This window comes from Octodon degus, unplaced genomic scaffold (assembly GCF_000260255.1).
Source record: "Octodon degus isolate 3935 unplaced genomic scaffold, OctDeg1.0 scaffold00028, whole genome shotgun sequence".
NCBI classification, from domain to species: domain Eukaryota; kingdom Metazoa; phylum Chordata; class Mammalia; order Rodentia; family Octodontidae; genus Octodon; species Octodon degus.
In genome coordinates, this window is record NW_004524604.1 from 3,179,633 (window position 1) to 3,197,483 (window position 17,851).

The 17,851-nt window shown below is 36.9% G+C and overlaps 1 protein-coding gene across 1 annotated transcript in view; it reads right to left on the bottom strand.

Moving 5' to 3' along the window:
• Nucleotides 1–13,230: 13,230 nt before the first annotated feature.
• Nudt9 (nudix hydrolase 9) overlaps nucleotides 13,231–17,851 on the bottom strand; it is a 39,560-nt gene continuing 34,939 nt past the window's right edge. Inside the window, exons 6-7 of the mRNA XM_004629260.2 lie at nucleotides 16,431–16,515; nucleotides 13,231–14,107 (exon numbers count right to left, since the gene is read on the bottom strand). Of these exons, the coding sequence (XP_004629317.2) occupies nucleotides 13,929–14,107; nucleotides 16,431–16,515 (264 nt within the window). The 3' untranslated portion in view covers nucleotides 13,231–13,928. The remainder of the gene's footprint in view (nucleotides 14,108–16,430; nucleotides 16,516–17,851) is intronic.

Sequence of the window (17,851 nt, forward strand, 5' to 3'; positions counted from 1 at the left end):
AAAATTTAAAAAAAATTATAAAAAAAAATATTAACTAATAATAGAAAATTTCAAACTTCAAATTTCTCTGTTTTATCCCTGGATGACATATTATGGGCTTACTTCAATATGCTTGGTGGTTACAATTTTTAATTATTAGTTGGTTGGAATGAAGAACTACTCTGACCCCAAGCAAGGAGACGAAGTTATTATCTTAGTAATCAGGACTTAAGTCTACCTCTGTGTAATCGAAATACTTCAGAAGTTGGAATTCCCAGTATGAAACGAAGGCTAGGCTCAAAGGTAGGTCCAGTTCAGTGCTGGACTGTGACTCACCTCTCCCATGACCATGAAAGCATCGGTAACATGGCTTAAATAGTAGAAGGGCACAGAGATCCCGGGAGAGCGCTCCACTTCCTGAATGTGTTGCTCCAAGGCCGTGTGCAGCAAAGGTAATTAAAGACACACAGCGTGGTCTGATTTTACTGTACTAGCTAGGGAAAATGATGTGGGATATTCTTGTGTTAGCTAATGTAATGGTTTCTACCAGGTACACTTAGGAAATGAAGAAAGAACCTTTAAGAGCTTGAGTGAAAAAAAAAAGTATAGTATTTGAAAGAACATGAAAAAGAAGAGGGAAGGGGTTAATTTTCCTAAATTTACGTGAAGTAAAACAGCAAATCAGAACTGAGTTTTAAATATATGTAAGACCACTTGAGGAGGATTTATCTATAAACTGATGTTCCTCAGATGCTGGAAACATCTTAACAAGAATGTGATCATTGTTTTTCTCCCAAAATCAAATTCCAGAGTACGATGATTTGGGTTTATATTTTCAAGGTAAGTTAATTTGAGTTAAATATGATACTTTTAAAATGTAAAGTTTATTTTCAGAACCAGCCAGCCAGTAAAGACCACACTAAATTGCTCTAGTGAATTTACTCACATTGTGCTTGTCCGCCACCAACAACTCATTACGCCTTACATGATCACCTGCCTCCTTCATGACAAACTGCCATTAATAGCATCCCTATCATATGCAGTCTCAAGGCGGTACAAGCTCCAGCTGAATTTTTTGGTGTGTTACATAAAAAGTGCTCTCTCATTTCAGCCAGTGATGATCAATCCCACTAAAAATTGAGCAATATTAAATATTTGTGTATAGAGAGGACAAACTTAACATCGGGGGCCAAAGAGATGCAGGCTTGAACTGTGGGGTCACAAGGAAGAGTCAGAGAATGAGCAATGTTACGAATATAAGAATGCAGGTCTTGTCTACAGTGTTTTAAAGAGCTCTTCTAGACTTACAAAATCTGAATCTAGAGGCAAGATTCAACCTGACCACTACCTGAACACCTCTACCTCAACAATCTAATTATAGGAGAAATTCAGATGTAGCAGAAAACTAGAAGTGATCTCCTAACCTTCAATTCCAGGCTCTCCCTTCAGAATGAAATGTCTCATCCTGGCTGGCCTCCTGAGCACTGCCTGTGCCCTGCCCATCCCCGTGAGTATTCCCTCCTTGGTGGCCGGCTCAATTTCACACTTGTGAGTCTTCAAAGTTCTGGCCTGGAAAACATTTCCTGTATCTCTTCATTTCCTGCAAAGAGGAAAGCAGAGTCCAAGAAAGTCATGAGATTAGGAAATTCAGCTTTGAGCTTGTCCTCCACTCAAAGCTCTGCCCTACACAAATCCCAGCTACATAAATTCTTTGTAACCTGCCCAGCCTTGGGCAAGGAGCTAACCCAGTACTTCCCAATCTATACTCAGGAGTGGTGCAGATGTAATACAAATTAATCTCAAGCACTTAAGTCCTAATTTATACACAGGAAGCTCTCAGCAAACTTAGCATGTACAAGTATTCTGACATTATCTTTATTTAAATTAAACATCTGAATTGAGTTTCTTTTATAACAACCTTGCCTTAAACCATTTCAGGTCTTCTTAAAAGCCTCTGTAGAAACGCTCTGACTGTACGTACTAATCTCAAAATATCTATGGGTTCACTTTTAGATTTACTTTTACAGAAAGGAATATTCAAGACTACCTACACCAGTTATTAATGAAGGTAAAAATATTTAGCATTATATTTGAATCCAATACACAGATAAATTCTAAAAAGATTGCATATAGTTGTCTTTTAAAAGTCCAAATTTGAAAAACCAGATTTGCATAACAAGTTATAGTCATATTTTGTATCCCTGGGGGACACCAAGTCTATTTTTTTTTTTTTAACCACCATCCTTTTGTCCACAACTGACAAGTTTTGTTTGCTTTTGTTCTCAATGCTAGGGGTCAAACCCAGGGTTTCACATGTGCTAGACAAGCGCTATATCACTCACAGTCCCAGGCCTGACAAGTATTGTTGATTATCTAGAGCGCGAAACAACTCATGTGGCTTTCTTCTTTATGCTCCTGAAAATATTTCACTCATTCTCCTATGGACTTTTTCATATTTTAAGTATTTCCAAAATTAAGATATGTCCTACCAACACAGTCTGATGAAGTATTGTGTTGGGCCGGCCAGATAGCTCAGCAGACTAAAACCCCTGCTACAGCAGAGCTCAGTGGCTGGGGTTCCACGCCCCCAGGACATGCTGAGACAGCGATTGAGACTGGGTGTGGGGGTACATGCCTGTAATCCCAGCACTTTGGAGGCTGAAAACAGGAAAATCACTATGAGTCCAATCCACATAGTGAGACCCTGTAGACCCTGCACTAAATTCAAAAGTTAAAACAAAAAAATAAAGTATTATTTAACAGGATTTTATTTATGGTGATATATGAAATAATGGTACATTTTACAGTGAGGACAACTTCAAATATTTGAAAGACAGTAATCTCAGAACACCATTAACTTCACCCTTGCAGGCCTTTTGCACTCATAGTTTCCAATGTATGTAATTGAGATTTATAAATCCAATCTGTGTTTATTGTAGTCTAAATATGTAGTCAAAACCACCTCTCCTCTGCATATTTTATAACAAAGCAACTTTGAAAGGAGGAACCTCTCAAAAGTTGTTTGGGGACACAAAATTTGAGTTTACACTCCCCTACTCCCTTTATTTTGAACTTTTAAAAGGCTGAAAACTAAATAGAAAACACTGATGTAATATATAATTGTCTTAGGAAATAAAGAGTATTCTTGGAATATAGGTTTAAGGTAAAAGTACCTCATGCTCTAAAAAGACAATAAATTCAACTTCTCCCTATTAGATATTCAACTGCTTTTTATTTCAGAAGGGAAGCTACCTCACTGGCAGGGAGATTGCTCAGCAGAGGCTTGTTATCTATTTGCATTTAAAACAAAATATCTTTAATGGATAATTTACTGATTGTCTTATGCTGTTTGACCTTGTTGCTGTTATTATTTTATAAGCTTGACCAATCTGGAGGAAGTTCCAGCGCACAGGTAAATTTTTAGTTGCATTTGCAAATGATACATTATTCTAAAACTGTTCACAGCTGCCCAAAATCACTGACATCATGTTCTTTTTAGAGATTTAACTTTTACCCACCACAAGCACCTCCAGCTTTTCCTCCAATCCTACTTCCCCAGCTTCCTCAACCGCCTTTGGTAAGTCTGGATGGGTCTGGGGGAACCTCAAGTTTATTAGTTTGATGAGTTATGAAATTTTCCAAATTGTCCTACAAAAATACAAGGTGTTAGGTCACCAGGCATCGATGACTCCTACTCCTCTCCCTTTGTAGCTTGCAGGGATTAACAAACCGCCCTTCAGTGCTCGCTTCGGCAGCACATACACAAACCGCCCCTCAGCTCATCAGCAATCTCTTCCAGGATCTCTCTGCACTTGCCCAGAAAGGTGTTTATGCTGAACTATTTCAACTACAATAAACCGACTTTTCATAGAAAGAACAGTAACCTTTAACATTCATTCTTTTATTAAATTATGTTCTTGGGGCCGGGGACATGGCTCAGTAGGATAAGCGCTTGACTGGCAAACGCAAAGATCTGAGTTCAATCCCCGGTTCCGCCAAAAAAAAGAAAAAAAAATTATCTTTCTTTTCACTAAAAAGTTTCCCCCAGCTTTCTGTAACTTTTTCTCAAAGTCAAGCAATAAAATTGTGTTGTTTTCTTGATGGAGGCTTTCCAATCCCTAATATCTGGAATTGTATAACTTCTCTTCAACAAAGCTCAAACAGCGCTAAATGCATGCACTTACTTTAACTATGACCCTTTAGTAGGTAGAAACAGAAAGCATTCTTTCAGCTAATACTTACTGATTACAGAGAGCATTCTCTCAGCTAATGTTTACTAATATTACTCTCCACATAACAGTGGAGAGGGAAAAACTAGGAAACAAAAAGCATAAGCTTATGAACTGATTAGGAAGACGGATTCACAATGTAAAATACCACATAGTTTGATAAGTGCTTCTAAATACAAATACAAAGCAAGGTCAGGCTCTGAGTTAAAGAGTCTACAAAGGAGACAAAGCCTAGCCAAGCCTGGTCCCAAAAGTGGGAGGTGGGTGTGCCTTTTCAGGCAGGGCACAGATCTGAGAGCACAGGGCAGTGGGGCGTAATGACCCATAGAATGCGGCTGTGACACAGGCTGGGCCACATTCAATTTGGAAGGTAAGAGATATTTGAAAAGATCACACACATTTTAAAACAGTAGCTTAGGGCCTGGGAGATAGCTCAGTTAAGTAAGCACTTGCCTGGCAAGCCCAAGGACCTGAGTTCAATCCCCGGTTCTACAAAAACTAAAAATAAAAAATAAAACAGTAGCTTGCCTAGTTTCTTATCTGATCTGCCAAACACTTTAAAAATACAAACATTAGGGCCGGCAAGATAGCTCAGCGAACTAAGCACCTACTTAGGCACGCACAGGGACCAGGGTTCCATCTCTGGCACCACAGACCATGCCTGACGTGCTAAACCAGCCACCCAGACCGGGCATGATGGCGCAGGGCTGTAATCCCAGCACTGAGGAGGCTGAGACAGGAGGATCACTGTAAGTCTGAGCTGCGTAATGAGACCCTCTACCAAATATATGAAAAAAAAAGTTTCCATAATTTCATCTATAAATGTAATAGATCCTTTATATTTAATTTCAAACTATCCATAATTTCTCTCAACTGTAATTAGCCTTTGAGAATTTGTCACTAAATTCTTCTTGGAACATTTCTTTAATGTTTTCACATATCAAATCCTAAATGCTTAATTTCTAAATATATTCATAATTGCTATTTTGGTTCTAGTCAGGAATAGGTGCATTGGCCAGGGACATGGCTCAGAAGAATAAGCGCTTGCCTGGCAAGTGCAAGGTCCTGAGTTCAATCCCCAGTACTGAAAAAAAAAAAAAAAAAAAAAAGAAAGAAAAAAAGGAATAGGTGCATTATTTCTTCTGAAATTCAGATGTTTTAAAGTAAACGCAAACGTTCTGGCTTATACGTAGGAATTCCCATTAACATGTTCCTTTGTGGTGCTTGTATGTGTGTATGCATGCACACGTGTATATGTAGTCAAAATGTTATTTTCATCTGAGCATGGTGGTGCACACCTATAATCCAGGAGGCCAAGGTAGGACTGCCATGAGTTTAAGGCCAGCCTGGGCTACATAGTGAGTTCCTGGCCAGCCAGGCTCACTATTCAGCCAACTGAAGAGATGCTATCTCAAAAAAAAAAAAAAAAAAAAAAAAAAAAAACTTCCAAATAACTCAATACTAAAAAATAGAGGGGCTGGTGAGATGGCTCAGTGGTCTAAAGCACCTACTTAGAACAAGCTCAGCAAAGCACAGGGACTGCGGTTCAATCCCCCAGCACCACATGCCAGCCAGCCCCACCCCCTGGTGGGCTGAGCTGGCCACATACACACATACACACACATACACACACACACACACATAAAATTTTAAAAATAAAAATAATAACAAATAAAAAAATAAAAAATAGAATTCTATCATCTATGATATCAACAAATTAGAAAAAAATTATTACCAACAGGTACTTACAAAGATGAAATTCAGTAGTACCATTGCAGGCCCATAAAATGAAGCAAGTTTATATTATGTAATACAGCAAGCATTGCTGAACTCCTGTTTTGTTTAGTGAAATTCTGCATCATTTCTATTTTTTTCATCTATTTTCTCTTTAAAAACAAAAAAATTTTTAAAAAATGATACGAGTTATGCAGCAAAAAAAATCACTAGTATTTGAAACAAAAACTCTTCCTACCACTAGATGGCAGAATAGCATTAAAAGCAAGCAAAGAACTACTGTAGAAAAATTCGTGGGTTTGCTAGCACTATCAACACTGACAAACAGTATCCGGCTTCTTAAGCAATTTTCTTCCTCTTTGAAGAAAAGAATATATGTATAGAATCCTGGGCTTCCTGAAGGCAGCGTCTTCTCTAATGCTCTCCCTAGTCCTAGAAACAGAATACGTTTCGCACTGATGGATGGACAGGAGTGAATGAGAAAAAGCTGAAATGTCTGCAGATTCTGATTTGAAATTTACTTTTTTCCTTCTTGTAGATACCAATTCCTTTTCCTTATGGTCCATATCAGGTAATTATACATAAGCTTCTTTTAAGCAAATATTTAAATAGAAAAAAAACTTGAAAAGAAAAGCTTTAGATTTTAAACGAATATGATACCAAGAAAGGTTAGCATGACTAAATTTGGAGAACCATCAGTTAATGATAAACAATGTCAGATTTGAGCAACTTAATACACATCTCACCCTTGAAAACTGAGCTACCAACCTGAAACATTTGGTGACTGCATGGAATAAATGCAGAGGCCAGCACAGCAAGCATTTAATTTGAAGAAAACTGGTCTGGAGATTTGAGATCCAGATTTGCTCTTTAGGATACTGGAATAATCAAACCACTTTGAGCCTCCTAACAGTAGAATCAGTTGATTCAATAGTCCATTTCACCTCTAGAATGTTATATTTGTCATTCATGGGAGAAAAAAAGTACATTTTTATTGAATCTTAATTTGTCCTAGAAGCCTTTGGTTTGTCATAATAACCTACAACCATGTTTCAATTTTGCTTTTCATAAGATTTTACTGAATATTTATGATGAAAATGATTCAAAAATAAAGCTATCTATAACCCAAAACTTAAAATAACCTTATTGAAATTAAAGGAAATAATATTAGTTTCTTTTTATAAAAAATGCTGTCTAAAAGCATAGTGGTACAGGATCTCAGGATAAATCTTGAGGGTACTTGAATGACCTCATCAGATCCAAAAGCTACAACTCTTGTTGCATAGGTCTTGCTTTATCTTGGTCTTAACCATCCAGCAGAAAAGTATAAAAACAAAGTATAAGAAGTAAAGCCATGGTGTTATGTTTAGCTGTAGGGGACTCAGGTCAACAATTTCTGACACTGCCGGTCAAGCGGAAGACCCAATACCATTATGAGCTACTGGACTTTTAGAATATTTTGCTGAGTTAACACACCTATAATATTCAAATGATGGAACTAAACAAAAAAGGGGATACAGATGAATGTCCATTTTGTATCAGTGTATTCAAAACGGTTAGGATAGATATATAGTTACATTCTCTTAATGAATAGAGGGATTTGTTTTATAGTGTTTGTAAATAGGGTATCTTGTCTGCATCTTGTACAGCAAATAACCACTAGGAAGAGAGTATGCAATGTGTTAATTATTGAAACTGTTTCTACCAATTTGATTTGAAACTGTCTCATTGCTATTTGTCTCTCAATAAAATTATGGAAAAAAATAAATAAAATAAAATAAAAGCATAGTGCTTTTTTCAACCAGCAAGCACAGACTGAACAATCTTCACAAGAAGTCCCTGCTGCTTAGGGTCCACAAAAGAAAATATGGACTATATTTTCCAAGATAATGTTGAAAAGAGTTGCCAAGAGGGCAACTCAAAGTATTGGTGAATATGATTCTTAGTGATATTATTTTTGAAATGCTAAGAATTCCAAAAAGTGTTTTCACTTACCTTGTTAATTTAAAATTGTAACACCAAAATAGTTATAACTGAATTATAACTCCTTGATTATTTTATGTTTGTTTTATTCTAGGCCCTGACACCTAATGATCTTATAACGGTAAATGTATATTTGTTACGTTAATGTATAAAGTCTATAACAATATTATATTCAATGTCCTTTACAAAAGTTCATACTGAAAATAATTACCTTTATGAACACAATTTGGACACAAAATAAAGCACAGCTGTTAAATGCAAAGCCAAAAATACAATCTCAATGCATGAAAGGAGTTCTATATTCATTTATTCAATTCCTTCAAACTATAAAAGCAAAACAATTTCTTCTACTGATGAGAGTGAATGAAGAGTCAGAAGATTTGGGATTATAGATTAAATGGTTTTAGGAAAGACAAAATAGATTTGGCTATATCTTTACCAATAAATAAATAGCATAAACATATAACACACTGAACATTATCAAATCTAATTCTAATGTTTTTAATAAACACAACATAATTCAACCTTTTAATGAGGTGATTTGCTGGTACAATAAGTTACTCCAAATCTTAGTTTATGAAAATGAGAAATACTTGAATAGTTACAAAAGATAATACTAAAAGTCCATTTGTCTAAACATACTTTTCATACAGACATGTCTTAAATCAGAATGAATCCCCCGATGGTCAAAACAACCTAGGGATCTTTTTCTTTAAAATGCTGTTATTAATGTAACGAAACATTTTGTCACAAATAGCATCTGAGCATAAGGAACTTGAGGTATTTTTTACTAAAGGTAAGAAAAATTAAGCCTTAATCACTTGTGTTGCCCAACGTGACATTCTTCAGAATACAGAAAGATTAAAGTTATCTGGAGGACCACTTAAACATACCAGGAAAGTAAAAGTCAAACAGGTAGCCTGTGAGCCTGACTAAATAAAAGCCTAAGTCTCACAGGCCAGATGTCTGCTGCTACTCCCCAACCCACTCTGTATAACCACCATTACAGTCCATTTCCAAAGGTCAAATCATGAAACAATAGCATACCTCTAAGTGAAGATGTCTGATGGACTACTGTGCATGATTAACCACAGCTAATTATAAATCAGACAGTTCATCTTCGTATCCAAGCTCGGCTCAGGAGCACCTGTGCACATTCCTAATCTCATTCTAAATCCTAAACCCACCTGTACGGTTAAATTAGCTGTGTGATCAGGATGAATTTAACTGAGAGAGCCCTTCTGGTGGAAATGTTTTCCAAGATATTTACCTCACCCAAACTACCAGAACTTTTTAAATACACTGCTGGCAACAACTTATTCTAGAAAAAAGTCCTAACAGAACAACTTATACTACTATCATATTTATACTGATGAGGATTTTTTCCTTTCAGCACTCCTAGTTAAGGCAAACAGCAGGAAAGGACACTCTATAAGAACCAGCACTACCCTGAAGCACTGTTCTTACCTGAGAACTGCCAAGATCAGAAAATACTTAGAATAAACATTCTCACAAATAGTCTGGGGCCCACAGCTCTCCAAGTAAAGAGTCACCATTAGGTAGTGTGGTTGATTTTGTGTGCTCGCTGCTGAGCCCTAAATAGGAGAACCAGGCGCAAACTACAAAGCAGTATTTTTTCAGTAAACCAGCTTGTGCAAGCAAACCCTTGAGACAAAGTATGTATTCAGAGTTGCTCTGAGACTGCCTCAAGTGTCACTCAACAGGGCATTTGCATCACTGGTGACGTAGCACTTGCATGAAGTGCACCCTGACTCATTCGAACACTGTCAGCAGTTACAAAACAAGAAAACATTTCTGCGAATTAAAGGAACTTCTAACTAAATACTGCATCTTTGTTTTAAATATCATATCATATAATCCAAATGCAATAGAACAGGAGTGATTTCTCTAGAAAAAAACCATTTTCACATACAAACTATTTCAACTTATAGAAATGAGTTTAAAATAAAACTGATTTAAAAAAAATAAAAAAACTGATAGTACTGATCACTGATTTCTCTTTTTTCTCAGCTGATCACTTCTATCTTAAACCAACTGAGGGTAAGTTTTATTTATTTTTATGCTATTTAAGATACAAATTTACCAGGGATACAGCTCAGTGGCACAGTGTCTGCCTGGCAAGCACAAAGTCACTAAGTTTGATTCCTGGTACCAAAAAAAAAAAAAGTTGGATTAAACTACAAATTTACTGAATGAACTGAAGATATTATCTTTGTTTTTAGGGCTTCGTTGGGGTAAGATTTTTATAATTTTATGGATAAAAGTAACAATGTCAGAAAAGGTAAGAATAACACCTCTGAACTATAAAAGCTTATAATAGACCAATCCAACTGATCTATCCAATTATATCTCATGAGTTATAAACTCAATTTCCTCTAAAACCTTTTTATTTAAATTCATGCCTCTCCAAAAAGGTATTCTTTACAGAATACCCAGTTATCTCACATAGTTTATGTTTACAGAAATATATGCAATATTAGTTTTAGAAATTTCAAACACTAAAGTCTACCTCTACTGAAGGCTTACTTCCATTTCATGGACAATTCACAATGAACAATAAAAACAACCTACTGTAAAATTACCAAACCCAGTCATAGCTGACCTCAAGGAAAGTTAATGCATCTCCTAACACAGGTCATCAGCTTGCTTGGTGGAAACGTGGTAAACTTGGAGACTTCTGTTTTAGCTCTCACTCAAGTTTGCTTTCATTTAAAACATTATAACAAAAATACAGAAGCTAAAAAGGAACATTTTTTAAAAAATCAATATAGTTAAAATTACATAGAGTATGTGTTTACTTTAATCTCCCAAGAGAGAAGCTGAAGAATCACAGTGCTTTCGATCCCAATTGCAAGAAAGTGGATCTTCACCCACCAGTTTCCCTTCCAACATGTTCCCCTCCCCTGGAGCTACTTCTACCTTCAGCTACTTGTATCAGGCTGTCAGCAGTCACAGGAGAAATATGAAGCTCCATATTTCAGAAAAGACAGCTGGTTCAATTTATCAGCATTTAAGTGTAACAGAAGTACATTATTTTCTACCCCTAACCCACACAATCATATCCATATTAACACATTAGCAATAAAATAACCATAAAATAGGATACATGGGGAGGGGCAAGGAAATAATCACCATGAAAATGTCTTCATATAATAACTATAATCGGTATTGTCTGTTTCAACAGAAATAATTCCATCGCTGTGTTGCCGGAAGTTATACATGGTTAGTAAAAATGTCCAAATATCTCTCAAGCACTACTGAATATTACTTTTAAAGACAATTATGCCCTTTAGTACATTCAGCATATTTGTGTTTGAAATGCTTTAGGAGGCTCAAGGACCTCTGCTGGTGAAACAAATACTGATTTGTTCAAGATTAAGGTCAAATGAACTGTGTCTGTGGCAAAATCATGTCAGCAGTTTCGGCAGTGCCAGCCCAACGGGCATGGCCCTTCCAGCTCCAGTCACAGCAACCCTGGCTGACATGAGCACTGTTCATGGAACACGAGCTTCTCAGGTGCACCCCACGAGTAACAGATCACAAAAAATCATAACCTAAGAGGAAACAGAGATTCAATCCAAGCTGGGTTCTTTACCAGATAGAACCCTAGACAGCATTTCAATATATCTATTTCTCCATCTGTGAGAGTAATACCACCTTAATTATAGGACTTTGGTAAAAATTCTGATATAATACAGATATTAAATGTTTATCTATTATTACTACTCACTTTACTATATGTATATAAAGGAAAAGAATATTCTTTATACCTAAGATATATGTATATAAAGGAAAAGAAAGTTCTTTATACCTAAGATATAAGAACACCAAAAAGGAAGGAAATATCTGGTGGTATAGGAGCAGGTAGGTCTTAAGCTAATGTTTTCATCTGGTTTTTCCTATTCAGATGGTGCTGAATATTTACAGTTATCAGAAGATTATATGCTTCTAGCTTATCTACAAATGAAAGTTTTATCATTTTTCATACTGTATAAAAGTTCCAGTGAAAACTCCAAAACATCACAAAGACTTTGTGATCTACAAGCCAGTCATTTGCTTTAGTCATACTTTAAATAAAATTTTAACATTACATAATGTCTTTATTACTTTCAGTTTAAATATATCAAAACTATTAAACATAAATGCCATTTTTCATAAAGGTGCTCACATTTTCCTTAGAGCCTCTCTAAGTAGTGTCAAATTCAGAGAGTCCTATTTCATGCCAAAGGGACATATTTTTTTCTTGCCAAACACTAAAAGTCAAAGCTCTTTCCTGCTAGGGCAAGGTCTGCAACTTCCCACCCAAGGGGAATTCATCTTTATCAAATACAAGTCTCTTATGACACAGCCCAGAGACCAGGGATAGTAGATTTTAAACAATTATTACCCTCTTCCAACAAGTTCAGGGTATTCTGAAATACGTGTAAATGTTTCTCAGCAGACCTTTAAGGCAGACTACGGTGGAAAGGCCTCTTGTCAGCTCAGTTCAGTTACCAACAAGAAAATTCTAATAGCAAACCAGTAAGAATCAAAACAAAACAAAAAACCACTCGTTTTATGTTCCCCTATTTCAGTTCTCAAGATAGAGTAATCCCAATCCCACTCTCAAACATCTGAAGAAAACCACCATGTCTCTGCTCCCCCAGCTTCCCTCCCTTCAGATGCCCATCTATATTCCATTTGGAATGAAGGACCATTCCTTCTTAGGATGGGAGCTGGAATGACGGGGTTTCCAATGGCTCTATGGCCTGGATGTGGTGCAGAGGACCACTGGGACAATAGTGTTACTTTTCTTCTTCCTTACTTTCAAGAAACAGTACACCAATCTTCTGCTTTCTTGATTTAGAAAGTTAATCACACATCTCTATAAAATTTTCTTCAACCTTAACATTCCCTAAGAAAAACACTGGATGGGTGTGGTGACACATGCCTGTAATCCCAGCACTCATGGGGCTGAGGCAGGAAGACTGCTATGAGTCTGAGGCCAGCTTGGGCTACAAAGTAAGTTCAAGGCCAGCCTGAACTACACAGTGAGAACCTGTCTCAAAAAGATTAAAAAAAAAAAAAAAAAAAGACCAAAAATAGAGCCGGTGACATAGCTCAGTGGACTAAACACCTGCTCTGGCAAGCACAGGGACCAGGATTCAATCCTGGGTCCCCCATGCCTACACTGACCCCATAACCAGGGTGCACTGAGCCAGCCACAGAGACCAGGTGTGGTGGTGCAGGCCTCTAATCCCAGCTCTGGGGGGGCTGAAAACAGAAAGATCACTACAAGTCTGAGCTGTATAGTGAGAACCTGTACCAAAGACATAAAATGAAAAAGAAAAATAAATAAGCAAAAACAAACAAAGCACTGTCATCACAAGGACCACCCTCAGACTTGGCCTGACTTCAATTTCTTTCCATTCCTTTCTACATCCATTTTTAATCAATTTGTGGCACATAAAAGTTATAATAGAATAAACTTTCCACAAATTACTAACTCCCTGGACAGATTAAGTTTAGGATTTCTGAAAATGAGAATATGAATGCTTACTTTAATTGACCTTATTGGACAAAAAAAACCCTATAACTTATGAAACTGCTGACTCCAAGTCAAGAATACACAAAGTTTTCACTTTTTTCAGATTAGTAAGACAAAAAGAACTAAATGGAAAACAGAAGTTACAGCTAATTGGGGATTTATTTTTATTCTAGTTACAATTTGTCAAAGAACATCAGTTATTTAAATTTGGCCTATGGCATGCTTAAATAGAACATATACAAAATATTACCATATCAAATCCTTTTGACCAGAAAGATGAAAATTTTTATGACATTTACTCATTTTATTCTGATGTCAAACCTTCCAAATATAAATATTCTGAGTGTGAATAAAATGATTCATGGGTGACCTTGCCCACACTGTCCCCACACAAGATCTGTGACTCTCCTCCTCGGATGTGCTCTGTGATGGCCTCTGAGGACCTGCAGCGCAGGCTAGGGGCTCCGGCAGTCAGCCTCCAAGCCCTCGCTCCAGTGTGCGTCTCGCTTCTCTGCCACGAGGTGGATGAACTGCGCATGGCTAGCGTACAGCTTCAGCTTGTCGCTGATGTCCACCCACTTCACTTTCCCAGCATCGTCCCCAGCTTCCAGGGCAAGGTTGTCCATGATCTCACCTGGTCATTAGGAAACCACCATCAAAAAAAAGAATTTGCCTTTTCTGCATAACTATCTATTCAAGCAACACAAACCAGAAGCCATATAGGAAGTACTATTACATTTATACACACACAGAAGAGTATTTATTAAAATATTTTAGTTATAATTATTAAAAAGTAAAATAAGTGCTGTCACGGAATGCAAGTCGCATATTTCCAAAGGACAATTAGGCAATGTTTATCATAAGTTGTTAGAAAAGAAATACATACTTCAGAGTAATGAAATAATATTTTTAAAATATTTTCCCCTTTATATCATCTATTTTCTAAACAACTTTTAGTTACCTTTACCTGTATAAAAACTACCTTTATAAAAAGAACTAATTTACATCTTAGCGCACAGATGTCCCAATCCCAATCCCTCAGGGGTAGTTCTGTGTGTATCCTCACTGCACCTACATCTGACTTACTGGCAAAGAAACAGAACTACAAAGCCAACCTGAAGCACTGGGGTGTAGCTCAGAAGTACAGCACTCACCTAGCATGCACAAGGCTCTGGGTTCCAACCCAGCATTACAAAAGAAAGTCAGTCCAAATCCAAAGGTTAAACAGAAGCATCAAATTATCTAAGTAACAATTTCCTCTAATGTCATTTAAAAAAGAACTCAGAATGTCTAAAATGTTCTTTTACTTGTCCTTCGGGTCACTAAATTATACAAAATGAAAGGGAGAAAGTCTAACATGCAGAGTTCGGGAATCAGCACTTCCATCTATACAACAAGAGTTGAACTGAAAATTAATAATTCTACTTAGCTCCATCAAAGAACTGAAGGCACACAGACACCCTCTCTTTTAGTGGGGAGAAAGGAAAGGCAACCATTCTGAAATATGCCCACAGCACGCTGCCTTCATGGAAGACTAGCTCCTCCTCCCCTTCTCATTCTTAGGGTAGATGGGAAGGCTAGTGGGGGCCGCAGAGGCTGGCTAGGGGGCTGACCAACCTCTTCTCCTAGGCTGGCCAGACCTTGCTAAGCTACTTGTATAAATGTGATTCTAAGTTATACCTGCAATTTCTCTTAAATTCTCTACACCACAAGAATAAACCTTTAATAGAATAGAAAAGGTGGCTAGTAGTTTCGCCAAGTCCGACAAACAAAAGCTCTAGTGTAAAAGTGACAGGTCTTCCAGGTTTAGCCTAAGTCCAAAAGGGCAAGTGATTTGCACAAAGTTACACAGCTCCTAAAGAAGCCAGGTAGGGGCTGGTGAGATGGCACAGTGGTCTAAAGCACCTACTTAGAACAAGCTTAGCAAAGCACAGGGACCGCGGTTCAATCCCCCAGCACCACATGCCAGCCAGCCCCGCCCCCTGGTGGGCTGAGCTGGCCACACACACAGAAATAAAAAAAAATTTAGAAAGAAAGAAAGAAAGAAAGAAAGAAAGAAAGAAAGAAAGAAAGAAAGAAAGAAAGAAGCCAGGTAAAGAACACTCAGTTCTCTGGTAAAGCCCCACTCCACTATGCCACACATAAATAACAAACAAAATGTCTTCCCACATAACAGAACACACTTCAACAGAAACCCTTCAACAAGTAAAGACTATAATTTTTGTAATAGCAGATTTCCTTCTCATAGTAAGATATGACTTTGCTCAATAAATTATAAAATCCATGAAGCAGATATTTTAAGTTTTCTTTACAACTTGTAATATTTTTGGTACTGTTCTGTGCTTTAATAAAGCATGTTTTTTTAAAAAAAAAATCTAGAGTATAAATATAGATCCCACTTCTTTTACCATAGCCATTCTTTCTATCCAAATGCTCAGTTGCTTGTTTTATATAAATAGAATCATGCTATACAAATAACATGGGACCTTAAAGTATATCCTTTAAGTCCATAAACCCAAGCTTCATCTTCTAAGCTAACATCAAGTTAAAGAAATTTTAGTCACTGGCAGTAACATTTTTGAGGCTTCATTCCATGAGTTCCTGGGGGCCTGCCAGTTAGTTCAGTTGTTTAAGCACCTGCTCATGCAAATGCAGTCAGGCGCAGCATACCATGGTTTGATCCTCACCCCCACCTGCCTTACCATACTCACTCTTAAGGCAGGCTGAGCCAGCCAAAAACAAACAAAAAAAAAAAAAAAAAAAAAAAAAAAAAAAAAAAACAACCATGAGTTCCTTCAGTACCACCAACTCTGCTTTCATATACACACTGTGTAACCCTACAGTCAACAGTCATTTGGCTTGCAATGCTAACATAGTGCAGAGGTAATCATGCCCTAGTGGGCTGCTAGGCTTAAACTGATCCTCCAATTCCCATCCATGTAATTGATAGAAATTACCTGTCTCATCATGGTAATTCACAGCTTCTGTCTCCATCCATGCATTGTCAGTGTTTCGAGGATCATCAACATAGCCCTTATATATCTATTTTTAAAGGAGGCAGATAGTTAGCCAGATGTGATGATACACATCTGTAATCCCAGCACTCTGTGGAGTTGAGGCAGGAGGATCACAAGTTTGAGCCCAGCCTGAGCAATTTAGTAACTCAGTAAGCCCTGTCTTAAAATTAGAAAGGTGCTGGAGATGTAGCTCAGTACAAAAGCTCTGAATCCAATGCTCAGTACCTACCCCCCAAAACAGGCTAGGATGAAACAAGAGTGGATAGAACAGAAGCATGTTACATTCACTAGATTCAAAAAGACTGCCGCATAATACTTAACAACTGTACACATAAAAGTAGTTACAGTGGTAAATTTTGTTGTTAACCAAAAACTTATAAAAATAAATGTAAATACAAAATTGTTCATATGCTTTTGGTAGTCATTTGATTTAAACTACTCAGAATAATATCCTTTTCTGAGGTATATAAAAATACACAAAACCTTCAACACCTCAGACTCTTAATTTCAAAATGTGAGAGGGGCTGCAGGTATAGCTCAGGAGTACAGTACTGAGCAGCTGGAGGACCTGCCCTCCCCAGGACTACAAGAACAGGGAGAACACTCAGATTTTGGCCATAGGATTTTTTAAAAGGTCCTATAATTTAAGCCCTTCTCCTTATAGTGATTCCTGTGATTATAGTTTCATAAATAGAAGGGCAGATTCTTCTAGATAAACATATGAGATCTATAATTAAAATTAAAGATTAATATTTAAGACAAATTCACGGAAAGATCTGCATCCTACAATCCCAGCTACTGGAAGGCTGAGACAAGAGGATTACACTTTCACGCCCAGTCTAGACAACTCAACTCCACAAGACCCTTTCTCAAGATAACATCATATAAATAAATAAAAGGCCTGGGGCTATCTATATAATGCAGTCTAAAGGTTCTGGGTTCAATCCCTACTGTCACACACACACACAATAAAAATTGGATCTAGTCATCTGACATACATATAATCCAAAGTATGTGGGCAAAATTTATAAAAAATTAAGAAATACAAATCCTGCAAAGAAAATAAAGCATTCTAAGGAAAAGCAACAAAAGTAAAAATCTATTCTTATTGGTGCACAAGTACTTCATAAGGTAATTTTTTAATTGTAGAGATATACAGACAAAAGTGAAATGATATTTAAATGGTTATCCACCAGTAAAATTCTCTATCATATAATTTAAAAAGTAAATGCCCTTTCAGAGAAAGTTGGATTCATTAACTTACAAAAAGGTTTTCTGCTGGATGGACACACAACATGTAAAAATAATCCTATTATATTAGCTTATTCCTAAAGAATAAATAAGAGGAAAAAAGAATAAAT